General features: G+C 45.9%; 1 protein-coding gene across 1 annotated transcript; it reads right to left on the reverse strand.

Annotated features, from left to right (window-relative positions):
- Positions 1-9,162: 9,162 nt before the first annotated feature.
- On the reverse strand, positions 9,163-12,986 carry LOC145462251 (uncharacterized). Its single transcript, XM_081445754.1, has 5 exons — positions 12,702-12,986; positions 11,672-12,547; positions 11,155-11,527; positions 9,884-10,730; positions 9,163-9,724 (listed from the first exon to the last, which is right to left on the reverse strand). Exons 1-5 carry the CDS (start codon positions 12,984-12,986, stop codon positions 9,163-9,165), a joined length of 2,943 nt encoding a protein of 980 aa, XP_081301880.1.
- Positions 12,987-12,993: the final 7 nt, after the last annotated feature.

The raw sequence follows: 12,993 nt of genomic DNA on the forward strand, positions 1-12,993 counted from the left end.
AGACCGTCTATTTCTTTTCCCAAGCTTTCTAAATTATAATGCCCTGGGGGTAATTTACTGATTGATAAAGCTTTATCTTTGTCTTTATCTCCCAAAGAGGCTGTTGAATAAACTACAAGATAGGAGTTTCATGAAATGTACTTTTGGTATCGGGTATTCAAAAAAGATAGTCTCTCCGTTCTTTTGTGTGACAATAGTGAGAACAACCATTTTATATTTAACAATTAAAATAGTGTTCAAATACAATGGCGAATATGTGGAGAGATCCTGAGTTTGTGAAAAAAGCGGCAATCGCAAAGGAAAAGGCGTGGACAAATTTTTTAAACCACTTTCCAAAAGCGGAAAAAAGCCGGTTCGTTTCACAAGAAAGCATCGACGAGAAAAATAACGCAACCGCAGAGGTGTTTTTCAAAGAAAGCGAAGGCTCGTTACAAAGAGTCTTCGGCTCAGACAGGAGGTATTGGACTGCGGAAATGAAACAAGCGCTTGGTTTGAGAGACAGCGGAGGTTTTCCTTATCAATTGTCGCCGCTGGGTTCAAAAGTTTCCTTACCCATCCCTGCGGAACATTTCGACGGAAAAGCGCCAAGCTTGAAGAAAATATTGAACGCAGAATTCAAAATCTACGTCACGCCTGACTAATATTTCACGACAAAATTCAGAGAAATATTTCAAAAAACCAAACTCAGGCATACTTCTGGAGCCGAATCAAAACACTGGTTAGGAGGGCCTGACATGAAATATTGGCCGCAACAGCTCAACTTCGCGGTTTTCTGCGCGACACAAGGTTGTGGAATTTCTCGCGAAATCTTTGACAACGGAATAAATCTGTGCCCGCAGATAAGGGCTTTTTACACCTTCCACGTGTATTTCACCGTCAGGCGCATTTTGTACCAACTAGGAGGAATTCAGAGCATGAGCGCTTTGCCCGGAGATCCGCCTTTCAGCCAATTCAATAATCGTTTTTAAAGACATGTTTCAGCATGCTTATGCCATCTTCAGTTTAATAGAGTGACTAATGATACGTGACACAAGTTATATACTACAAAATATGAATAAATTATTTACAATATGCATTACAAAACAGTGGAAACGGAAATTACAGAGTTAAAAAGGTGTTGAAGTGATGTAACTGTTTGTTAAGGTCAGGTTTGTTCTTACTAATATAAAAGGCTTCTTTAAGTTTAAGATCAATAGAGCTATTCGCTGAGTCTAAGATGCGAAAACAAGAAGGTGTGTACATGCCCCTGCATGAAGAAAATTGAGAAAGATGTTTAAAAATATGCGAGTTTTTATCGCTTACTGTATGTTCTTTAATCCTGGTAGAAAAATGGCGACTGGTTTCACCAATATAACAGGAATTACATCCCGCACAAGTAAATTGATAAACTACCATGGATTTTAGAGCATCAGGAGTACGAATTAAGGAAACATAATTCAATAATCATTATGACGTTGCTTCGTACAAAAGGCTATGCAACGAGTTCGGCATAGACCCCTCGAGCGATTTTCGCTTCACACACGGGGCAAACCACGGGCTTGGAAGTGTTTACGTCTATGCGGGCGGCGCGTCGAAAACTGACTACCTATACCCGGGATGGAACAAATTCAGTGATGAAGGTGGGAAAGCCATTCAAGGAAACCTGATTCATTACATCGAGCCGGGGGCCCCTTCTGATACCCAATCGGACTGGTTCGCGCCAAACACAGCATCTGGTTTGACGCAGGCGGGCTTGTCGAGAATTAATCAGTCAATCGAAGCCTTTGTTTACTGCATCCTGGGATCGCAAGTCAACGTCCGCAGCAGTATTCTCGGTTCTGGTGGCCGGGCGAAAGAAGCCCAGAGCGAGTTTCTTGTTCTGGTGGAAGACGCAATCAGACAGCCCGACCTGGCCGCGAGCGTACAAAGGTACCAGCTCGCGGTGGATCAAGCGAAGGTAAGGCTCAATCTTGCTGTAGCCCCCATGGCCTGGCTTATGCCCGCGCAAATGATAATCAACACCGAAAGCACGGTCGGTTACAACAACAAGCTGAAACAGGCGGTCTCCGGGATGAAACTAGGGGTCAACGACGCGGTAAACCCGGAGACAAAAAAAGCTACGCTCAAACTAATGGCAGGCGGCCCGTCAAAAATTAACTCGCCCAACAGCCATCCTTCCAACCCGATACACAAAGCCGCAACAGCCGAATCAAAAAAATCAGCTTCGACCGAATCTCAACAAGCACAACCAACGGCGCAAAAAATAGAGCCCAAGGCTCCAGATAAAACACCGCAACATGAAAGAAACAAAACAGCGGTAATTGTCGGTGTAGTTGGATTATCAGCTTTGCTGTTCATGGCTTGGCGGTAAGCTACCGCTGCTTCTTAAAATATTTTTCGAACAAAAAGGCCACCGCGGCAAGAATCAGCAGCCAGGTGTGCTCGGCCAGAAACCCGACGACTTGGCCCGCAGCTTTGAATAGAAAATTCACAATCGATCCAATCAGCCCGGGCAGCAGAGAAGCAAGTTTCGCGCCAATATCTTTTAGGCCTTTCCCCAAAGCTTTTCCGGTGGCTTTCAAAGCGTTTGTGATTGAACCGACGACAACCCCTATTGTGACCCCCGCGGCGAGAAGAATAGCAGTGACCGTCACGCCATATTTTTTGAAGATCTCTTTGACCCTTTCCAAGAGAGGCCGCGTCCTTTCCCTTTCCGCAATCTGAGTTTGCAAACGCGAGAGCTCCTCGTTTCTTTCTTCCACTCTCTCTCTTGCGGCTTCTTTGTCGGAGGGCGAGGCATTCTCATCTTGGATGATCGCCTGGTCTTCCTCGTTTTGGCGCTGCAGCTCGCTTTCCTGCTCTTTTAGATCATCCAAAGGTTTTGTGCTGTTCAGCCTTTCTTCCATCGCATTTCTGTTTTTTATCTCTTCCGCAATACTTGCTTCAAGGCGGGCGTTCTTTTCATCTTGATCGTCCAGTTTTTTAAATTTTGTTTCACGTTCTTTTCTTTCTTTTTTTGCGTCTTTTAAATCTTTTTCTAAATTATTTGCCAGTTGTTTCTTCCTTTCAATTTCTTCTTCATATTCTGGCAAGTCTTTGAGTTGATCAATCTTGGCTTTCTCTTTATTTAACCGCTCATTAAGAGACATTACCAATTCATTTTGTTCACGCAATCTTTGTTCTGCGTCTGCCTTTAGCTTTCTTGATTCCTCAAATTCTTTTTGCTTTTTTCGAATTGAAGCAGAGTTTTTGCTGATAATTTCTTCAGCACTATCTCCCAGAATTTTTTTGACGAATGCCAGTTTTAAGAAGTCTTTCTGTAAACCGCTGCCATCATCTAAAACTATTTTGGTCTCTCCCCCTTTCGGGCCAAGAACCACAAGCTGATTTTTATCGGAGAATCTGATGACCAGATTGTCAACTTTGGCGTTTGGGTACCAAGATTTGATTTTTGTTTTGACTTCTTGGATTTCTTCTTGTTGTAAATCGGGGGGCAAAAGAGCGATTCCGGAATTATTCAGTAATCCCGTTTTCTCGTCTCTCAAAGAATCCAGCATTCTTCGAAGATCTTCGTCTGTAACTTTTCTCTGTGTTCCCCCATAATAAGTTTCAGGCATCCCTGTCTGCTCGTGTTGCCACGTTTGCATTTCAATTGTCTCCCCACCGTGGTAAGGAGTGGATACCGCGCCTGGCTGAAAAGGCTGGGTTCTTTCAGCCTCTTGTTCGGCATCGTCGTCTTGATAATCTGTATGGCCCAGGAGAGCATCGCCTTCATCGTAACCAAATTCGCCGCCGCCTTCCGCCATAGCAATATATTTCAATTTTGTTATTTTTAAATTAGAAAAATAATCGCCGGTGATTATACAATGTCAGTGCCAGAGAACCTTCGCCCAAGTTACAACGAAAAGACATTAAACGCCATGAAGGCCGAGCGCGCGGTCAAGCGAATCAGCTTTAAACGCTCTGAAGCCAACCCCGGCGATACGCTGTATGTTTCAGTGCCCAAGCTGAACGAGAACGAGGTTCTGGTGCCGGGCTCGCTAGCGCTTGTCTTTGACATCGATCTTTCTGGAGGGAACGCCAACAACTTCCTTGTCCAGAACGTCACGCGGGCGCTCGTTGACAGGCTGGTCGTGAAGTTTTCAGGCACTATCCTGCAAGACACGGTTGGGTATGACATATACAAAACTTTCGAACACCTTTTCATTTCGCAGGAAAAGCGAGACGGCATGATTCTCGAAGGGGTCCAGAGCGAGAATCTATGCAAGATCCGCTCAGGCGCGGGAGACAAGAAAACCTCGGGCGTCGACGCTGAAAACAAGCTGAACGAGATTTACGGAAAAAAGTACCGGATCAGGCTAGACCATCAGATCATAACCAACCACGGCATTTTCTACCCCCAGGCCCTTTACAACGACCTCACGTTCGATGTAAAACTTGCACAAGCTTCACAGGTGGTAAGAGGTTCTGAACCAGCCCAGCTGAAATACAAGCTGACCAACATCCAGCTCGAGTACAAAATGATCCGCAGCAAGACTCTGGCAGAAGAGGCACGCAGCGTTTACTCCAGCGGCAGAGAGTTCACTTATGACCACGTGATGCGTTCCGAATTGGTGGAGTTCAAAAAAGACACTGACACGAGGATCAACATCAAAGTCAACGCCCAGAGAAGGTCACTAAAAGCCATCCTACTACTGTTCATTGAGCTGTATGATGGGGGCGCCAGAGATTCAGAAAAATACATCTTCCCGGATCTGAAGAAAGTCAGCGTCACGGTCAACGGCTCGCCCAACATGCTTTACAACAACGGCATCGAAGGCAAGGACTTGTGGGAAGAGGCCCGCAGCTTCTTTGTGAAAGAAAAAAATAAAACCGAGCACATGAATTTGACAAAATTTTACACCGATGATAAGTTCGGGCTTGTGATTGATATGCGCTCGATGGCGGATCAGTCGATGCACGGCAGCGGCACGCGCATTGTGAACAGCACAGACGGTGTCCAGCTGGAAATTGAGAGGAGCGCCAAAGGCTCAGGCGACGTAAACTGCCATATATTCGTCATCTCCGACTACCAGTTCAACATTATGGACAGACAACTAGTAGATTTGCAGTATTGAATATAAACATGGACCCCGGCAAGATACCCTTCAACGCTCTCATTGTGGGGCCGACGAATTCAGGCAAATCAAGGTTTGTGGTAGACCAGTTCTACGGCCCTTTCCGCGGCAAGTTCGACTACATCGTGCTCATCTGCCCGACATTCGCGCAAAACAAGACCTACCACCGAATTGGTGAAAATGATCCAAGAATGTTTGTGATAGTATGCGAGCAGCACGACGTGGAAAAGTGGTTGAAGCTAGTGAGATGGCTTTTCGAGGGCGCCAACACGCTCATAATACTCGATGACTGCGCAGCCTCCAAAGATGTGAAAGGGCGTACAGGCGAGCTGGTGAATCTCGCCTTTTCTGCTCGACATATGGGCATCAGCGTTTGGGTGCTGACCCAGAAGATGACCGGCATAACAGCTTCCTTCCGGGAGAACGTGGCGGCGATCGTTCTCTTTTACACCCCCTCGGCCAAGACCACGAAAGCGTTTTTGATGATTATGCTGGCGAACTCTCTCAGGATGAGTACAAAGGTCTGATTTCAAAGCTGAAAGAGCGAAAGTTCTCTTATCTTGTGTTCTCGCTTCGCCACCCCTATGGGGTAAAGTTATTTTGAATAAAAAAATGAAAGTTGTATATATTGTTGCGCAATGGCTGGAGAAGAGATCGCCTTGACAGAAGATGTTTTAAAAATAATGGAAGCCGAGCTGGAAGCCGAGCTGTCGAGTGAGCCAGCTGGTGGTATAGTGCCAACCGCGCCCGGACCTGACATTCCTGCTCTTCGTGAGCAGCTGGCCATGCTGGTGTCTACAGGCAAAGCCAAAGAGGCCATCGGAGTGCAGTTAACCCACGAGCAGGTAAAGCGCCTGAGCGACAAAGATGTTGAGAAATACACCAAACGCTACGAGACGTACATGGGCTCAAAGACAACAGAAAGCTTGATCGACAGCTTCATTTTTCTTGTAACCAAAGCGGTCGGAATTAAACTTAAAATCAAAGACATCGACGCTTATCGAAAAGAACTCAGAAACGACTACATCTTAAACAAAGAGCTCTCCAATCTGGCCGGCAACCTTGCTTTGAAGTGCGGCCGGTTTCTTGCTGCGGCCAACGCGGCGCTGATCACCACAAAACATATTGATTTTAACTCGCATTTGGAGAGAAGGGACGAAGCAAAATTGGAAGAAATTCCACAGCAGACAACTGCTGAGGGATTGCTCTAAGCATTACTATATTTGCTTAGCATACCCTTTGTTTCAGAATGTCTACCGAACAATCCGAGAGCGCACCTACCATCACGGCGCATTCGCAGGGCGAGACCCAGACAACACCTGCCGTCACGGCGAATTCGCAGGTCGATATCACACAGCAAGCTACAACTCCAACTGCAACCACGCAGCGCGCAAAAAATCCCAAGCGTGTGGCTGCTGGCAAAATGGTTGCTGAAAGAACGCGGCTGGCCCGGGAACAACAGAAAAAAGCCGCAGCTGGAAACAACAAGGCGAAAGCACCACAGCAGCCCCCGAGCCAGCTCCGACTACAGAAGGCGAAAGCCCAAAGTGCAGCGGAGAGAAAAATAGCAGCCTCAGCACCACCCAATGGCTTGCTGTTGGCAGCTTAGTCGTTTCACTGGTCGGGATTTATTACAAACGTGAAGAGCTCAAGGCCGTATTCGGCGAGAAAAAAACGCCTGAGCCCGCGCGTGTTGAGCCAGAACCTGCTCGCGCGACACGGCCAAAAGTTTTAAGACAAATGGATTAAATATTTGCACATGTAATAGATTGACATGAAGAAAGTTGACGTTCCCCAAATTCTTATCTCTTTCTCCGCCATTTTTGGCATCGCGATGCTATGGTACGACTTCAGCGTAAAGGTTTTTCATACAGTCCGCGATCTTTTGAGTGGAACATTACATGGCGAAAAGGCCGCAGAAAACGTGGAAGAAGAGGAAGATATCAATTAATTTTCTTTTAAACTTTTGTTATTTTTTAATATCAAACGCACCATGTCCGAAAAAAACAATAAGCTTGTCAAGACCTCCATTGACGCCGCTACTATCACTGGCTTAGCCGCTGGCATCGGCTGGGCCGCAAAAAAGGTTACAAAAGAGAATTTTACTTCTGATCCCAGCAGCAGTGCGATGAATTACGTGAAGTTCACCGCCGTGATGGCGGGCAGCATTGCGCAGAGGAGTACCTCGATGACCAAAAAATCCTTCCCAGCAGCGTCTGAAATTTTTTGATTTGAAAAAAAAAAAAAGTCTTATATTGCACCATGGCAAGTATTGTAAGCATCGGGGATAATGTTTACGAGGCTGTTTTGAGAGCCGCGAGAGAAAACGAAAAGAGCTACGATGAAGCAGTCAAGGAGTTTCTAGAGGTTTTCGATGAATTAGTTCTCGACCGCAAAAAAGAAGTTTTCGACTGGGCTGTGGCAAACATGCATATAAATGCGGAGTCTCTTAAAAAGAGCTACGATCAAGAAGTCGAGGCGTATCTAAATGCTCGAGAAAAATACAAGATCGAACCCAAAAAACTTCTCCACTGGATTGCGTCCAACGCGCGAATACATGCGGAAGACAAGAAGAACCTCGAGTTACAGCGTCTGAAATTAATGATTTAAAAAAAAAAGACTCTGCTATATAACACCATGGCGAGCATCGCGATTATGGTTGGTGGGGCTGTGTTGAACGCCACGGCTTTTATCGGAGGCAATTATCTGGCGAGGGCGCTTGGCGGGGGCGACAAAGCTGCACTTGAAGAAGAAAAGCGCCATGACAAAGCTCTCGAGGCGTACCAAGCGGCTTACGCCAAATACACGCGCGACCGCACCCATCTTCTCGACTGGATTGCGACCAACGCGCAAATAAAGGCGGAGGCCAAGCAGAACTTCACCAACACTGACTATACTTTCAAACTCTACAACCAGGCGCATCCTGACGAACAAATGATACCCCCCAAAGAGCCCAAGTTCTCAGATTTCTATCAGCCAAGCGAGCAGCAGAAAAATGGTGAACTCATGTTCGTGGGCGCCGGGGCGCTCGCTCTGGGCCACGCAGCCTTCCGGTTCCTTTAAACTTTTTTACTCCTTCTTATAGTGTAACGCTATGGACGCCAAACTCGCAAAGATATACTACGGCCCCGGGGGCTACTGGAAAGGTATCGCCGCGATCAAAAAATTAGCCGAAGCCGCCAAGGTACCTGAAGAAACCGCAAAAAAGTGGCTGATCAAGCAAGCGCTCTGGCAGATATTCCTCCCCGCGCCGAGACGAATTCCTCGGCCGAAATTCGACGTTCCCACACCCAACTCGGTCCACCAGGCGGACCTTCTTTTTCTGCCGCACGACAAACTGCCCCGCGGGCGCAAAGTTTTCAAATACGCGCTGACCGTTGTCGACGTGGCCAGCCGCTACAAAGAAGCCGAACCCTTGACTTCGAAAAATTCTGATGAGGTCGCCCAGGCCTTTCAGAAGATTTACAAGCGCTCGCCTCTGAAATGGCCTCAAATGCTGCAGGTTGACCCCGGGCGCGAATTCATGGACGCTGTCACAAAAGAGATGGAAAAACACAAAACATATATCCGGCGCGGGCGCGTTGACATTCACCGTGACCAGGCTATTGTTGAACGTTTCAACCGCATCCTGGCTGAGCGCTTGTTCGGGCACCAGTACGCCGTTGAAATGCGACTCCCTGAGGGCCAGCGGTCCACTGCCTGGGTGAAAAGACTTCCAGAAGTTGTTTCGGCTTTGAACAACGAGGTAACAAGCCTTATCGGGAAGAAACCCGCCGTTGCCATCAAAGAAAAAGCTGTTTATGCAAGGCTATCGACACCTTATTCAAGGCCTGTTGGAAAAAACGAAAAAATTCTCCCCTCCCTTGTCCAAGTTCGTTATCTCTACCAGCCCGGAGAGCTTGAAGGCGGTGTAAAAAGAGCCACAGATCCAATCTGGTCTTTGAAGGTTTACAGCATTGAAAGATCTTTTACCAAACCGAATCAACCCGTTCTCTACTATTTGCACGACGGTTCCAAGCGCGGCTTCGTGCGTGAAGAACTGCTGGTTGTCCCTCCAAACACACAGTTACCCACTGAGCAACTTTGAAACTTCGGCTTCCAACTCTCTAAGTTCATCATCCGTTAATATTGGCAATATATCAAAGCTGGTGTAACCGTAAGCTTTTGTATGTATACCATCGTCACCTATCCATCGCTTTGAATCAAACGGTGAAAGCGAAATTTTGTTTACATGCATGCCGTAGATCTCGTGTCCCTCGCTTCGAAGAATGTTCATTCCATGCCTTGGCTGTTTCGTACCAAAAAGCGTTTCCTTGTACTGTTCATACATTATTTGTTTCTTGACAACGCTCTTTTTTACGCCCTTTGCTTTTTTGATATTTTTTTCGTCCGCCTTCAAGATAGAGTACATTTTCGGTCTCAGACACACGCACTCTGCTATGGGGGTTCCGGCACATTCGTCTTTCATTTTGCCCAAGACTTTTTTGTTGGTGTTTGAGTGGAGTGGATGCTCTTTCGGGAAGTCGCTCGTATCATACAGATTTTTGTTTGTTTCGATGTCTTTGTAGATGTCATCCGTTTCGATCTCAAACAGAAGGCTGTCGGTGTCTGTGTACAAGAGCTCGCACCTTGAGCCGTATTGTTTTTTCAGCTCGTTGTAAAAGAAGTCGTACATCAGGATCTTGCTGTTGTCAAGGATCGTCATCCCCGTGTAGACCGGCTTGTTGAGAAGCAGCTTGCTTTTTCGTATGTCGATTCCTGCCATGTCGTTTGAAAATATAACATGCCTTGAGTACAAAGGGCTGGCAATCAATTTCCTTATTTTGTCCGTCTCATTGCTTCGCACTATTTTTATGTCAACGCGGTTACGCAGGTTTTCCATGGTTTTGCCGAAAACTGAGTTATTCATGAGCTTGTAAAAGTTCTTTTCAAAGTCGCTCTTTGCGTTTTTCCTGAATTCTGTATTCATCCGGGTGTACGGCTCCATCCAGCATTCTTGTTCGAACTCTAACACTCTGTGTACGCGCTTTAGTTTCATGCCCTGCTTCAGATAAAACTGCAAGTTTCTGTAATGCACGACATAGTTGCTTTTGTCCTCAAGTGTCAGCAGCAGCTTCTTGCTGTCCGGGGGTTTCAGATCCAGATTTTTCACCAACCTCTTTTGGTATTCCGACATACATTCTTTTTTCACGACCTTTTTCTCCGGCGCCAGGGGATAGCTGTTGTGCTCCTCATGCAGTTCTGCTGGATATTCAAGATCAACCTCAAGAATCCAACCATTCTTTGCGTTTTCTTTTTTCTTTAGGATCTCCTCCTCTGTGGGCATAACACGTTTCCATTTGAAATATCTTTTCGGGAGGGGCTTGCTCATTGCCCATCCGTAAAGGTTGTTTGCGTCGAGATACATGATGTATTTTTTTGGCTTGCTTGGGTCATAGTCCGGTACTAGCGGGTTGCTTGCCTTAGCGTATCTCTTGCTTACCATGGAGATTCCGCCCCGCATTCCCCTTTCCACGAAGAGATGCATTTCAAGGTCTGTGAATAACTCAAGCTCGACCCCCGTCTTTTTCAAGAGAGCGTCCCAGCTCAGGCCTGGCGACGTGAAATAATGCGCCGGATCTAACCCGTACTGCTCTTGGCACAGGTTTCGGAAGTTCTCAAAAACATCCGCCAGCAGCGCGACATCCGTTTTCACGTAAAGATCGTGATAATCGCCCAGCGTTTTGCATTCGAAAGCCTCCCAGACAGTCTGCGCGTGCGCGTACTCTTCGTCTATTATGTGCTCGTCGTTCAGCTTGCTGTAAAACTTCTCTTTGTCCGGAAGCCTTGTCTCGCTAAATCTTTCCCATGAGCCCATGTACTCGTTAGGGTAGATCCCTTTTTTGTAAAGTAGGTCGCTACCTTTCGAAATCGTTGATGCTATTTTCAATGACTCCTTTGGTGTTGCGCTTACAAGTGAATCAAGGCTTCCTTGCAAAAAGTTCAAGCTGTCGATGAAACGCAGACCTCCGACTGAAAATGTGATATATTTCTCCATGTTGTTGGCGACGCATTTCACCTCTTTCTGCAGCTGTGACATCGCTTGCATTAAATGGTGTGCGTCGTAGCCCCTCAGGTTGTGGTATTTGGTCAGTCTTTGGATTTATTCGCAATTTCTTATTGCATTCGCTGTGCGCGGCTCCGCGGTACCTGCCCGTTATGTGGCAATGGTCCTTTACTGCGTCTCTGAAGTTTTTCTGAAGTAAAGAGTTTCCACAGAACTTACAATTTTCCTGTGATTTTGCTTCCAACTGGTCTTTTTTGTCTGTCAATCTTTTTAGGCTTTGAACACCCCTTTGCTGTTCTTTCTGTGCTATGTAAAAACATTTTTTGTGGCCTTGACCCCAATAACTGCATTTTCCACTGCCTTCTTCACCGGCTTCTTCAATGTTCTAAACAGGTAAAGAATCTAAGAATTCATCTTTTATCAAACTTTTGTTACAAATGTGGCAATCAGTTGCTTTTTTGAATTTTTCCCAGTCTTCGGCCGTCATCACAATCGGCTTTGGTGCGGCCAAACTCTCTCTTATTTTCACCTCTTCCTGCAGAATGTAAACCTTTGACCCTGAAACTTCACCGTCACTTCTCACAACCATGTAAGAATACCCGCATGCCTCGTGCCTTTCGGTCTTCTCTGGGTAGCTTCTTTGATTGTTCTCTGGCCCACGCTCACATCCTGGAATCTTTCTGACTAAAGCCTCAAAGTCCGCATATATCACGTAGGGCATCTTCATCTGTTTTTGATGATTTTGGAAGGAAAGGGTGTTTTTCCCCTCCTCTGGCATCACGATCCTTGTCGGCACGCCGTTCACTCCGTTGCAATATTTTTTGTGGTCCTCGAGTAAGCCTGCTCTTGAGAAACCAGTTAAGCACATCACGCAAAAGTGCTTTGCATTTCTGTTTTTGCTCTGATCGAAGAGCAAAGCATTCAACCGTTTTACACAACAATAGTGCTGAATTTCCCCTGACTCAATTAACATCAGGTTTATCCACCGCACGTTCGCTTCTTTTTTGCTTTTCCTGTACACAACCACACAATTGTCTTCCCAGCCAAATACATTTATTGCGAGGTTTGCGTTTTGCGCCTCAAGCTTCTTTATTTGATCAAATGGTGTTGGGAAGACAATGCCTTCGTAGTTAATACCATCGTTAACCGGATATTTGCTTGGTCTTTGCGGGTTCTTTCCATCTTTTGGAGGAAATAAAGCAGCTCTGAGCGCCCACTTCAGGCATTCGTTGTCTCTGTTTTGCACGTTTATTATTGCCTTCTTTTTCGCCAGATTGGCTGGAAGAGGTAAATAGGTTCCTCCGCGAAGTGGCTTATAGCGTGCGACATTCACGTACGCAATCTCTATCTTTTCAACTTCCCATCCTGATCCCTTCTCAGACCAGTTTTCTATTTCTCCTTTTGCCTTTTCAATGAATTCATCAAATTTTTCTTTTATCTGGTCCTCATCACGCCTGTTGAAAACGTGCGTTTCTTTTTCTTTTCCAAAATAATGACTCATGTGTTGCGTTTTCACCGTTTCTTTCTACTGAAAACTTTACTTGTAACCCAAAACTTACTTTTACGCTTTTTAACTTTAGGATTTCTCGTTCAACCAAATCAGTGAACTTTTCTTTATTTTCTCTTGCAAACATTAGAAGATCTTTATTGTTTGGATTTTCTTGGGATACATCCATTCTCCACACACGAAGCCATTCCTGAAAATTGTTTTGGTATACTTTAAACCCATCATATAATACGGTCAAATCTGGTTCTAACGGTTCAGGAAGATTTCTTTTTTCCTCATTCGGTATTGGGCCGTAAAACATTTGCAGAACATCGGACGAATATCTTGCGGCTGCCATCTCGGCG

This window comes from Orbicella franksi, chromosome 12, assembly GCF_964199315.1.
Source record: "Orbicella franksi chromosome 12, jaOrbFran1.1, whole genome shotgun sequence".
Taxonomy (NCBI): Eukaryota; Metazoa; Cnidaria; class Anthozoa; order Scleractinia; family Merulinidae; genus Orbicella; species Orbicella franksi.

Coding starts and splice junctions, on each gene's coding strand:
- LOC145462251 (XM_081445754.1), bottom strand. CDS start 12,986: ATGGCAGCCGCAAGATATTCGTCCGATGTTCTGCAAATGTTTTACGGC. Junction 12,548..12,701: donor TAAAGTTAAAAAGCGTAAAA/GTAAGTTTTGGG, acceptor TTCATTGAAAAG/GCAAAAGGAGAAATAGAAAA. Junction 10,731..11,154: donor TGTCACAGCTGCAGAAAGAG/GTGAAATGCGTC, acceptor ACCTGTGCCAAG/AGCAGTACGGGTTAGATCCG.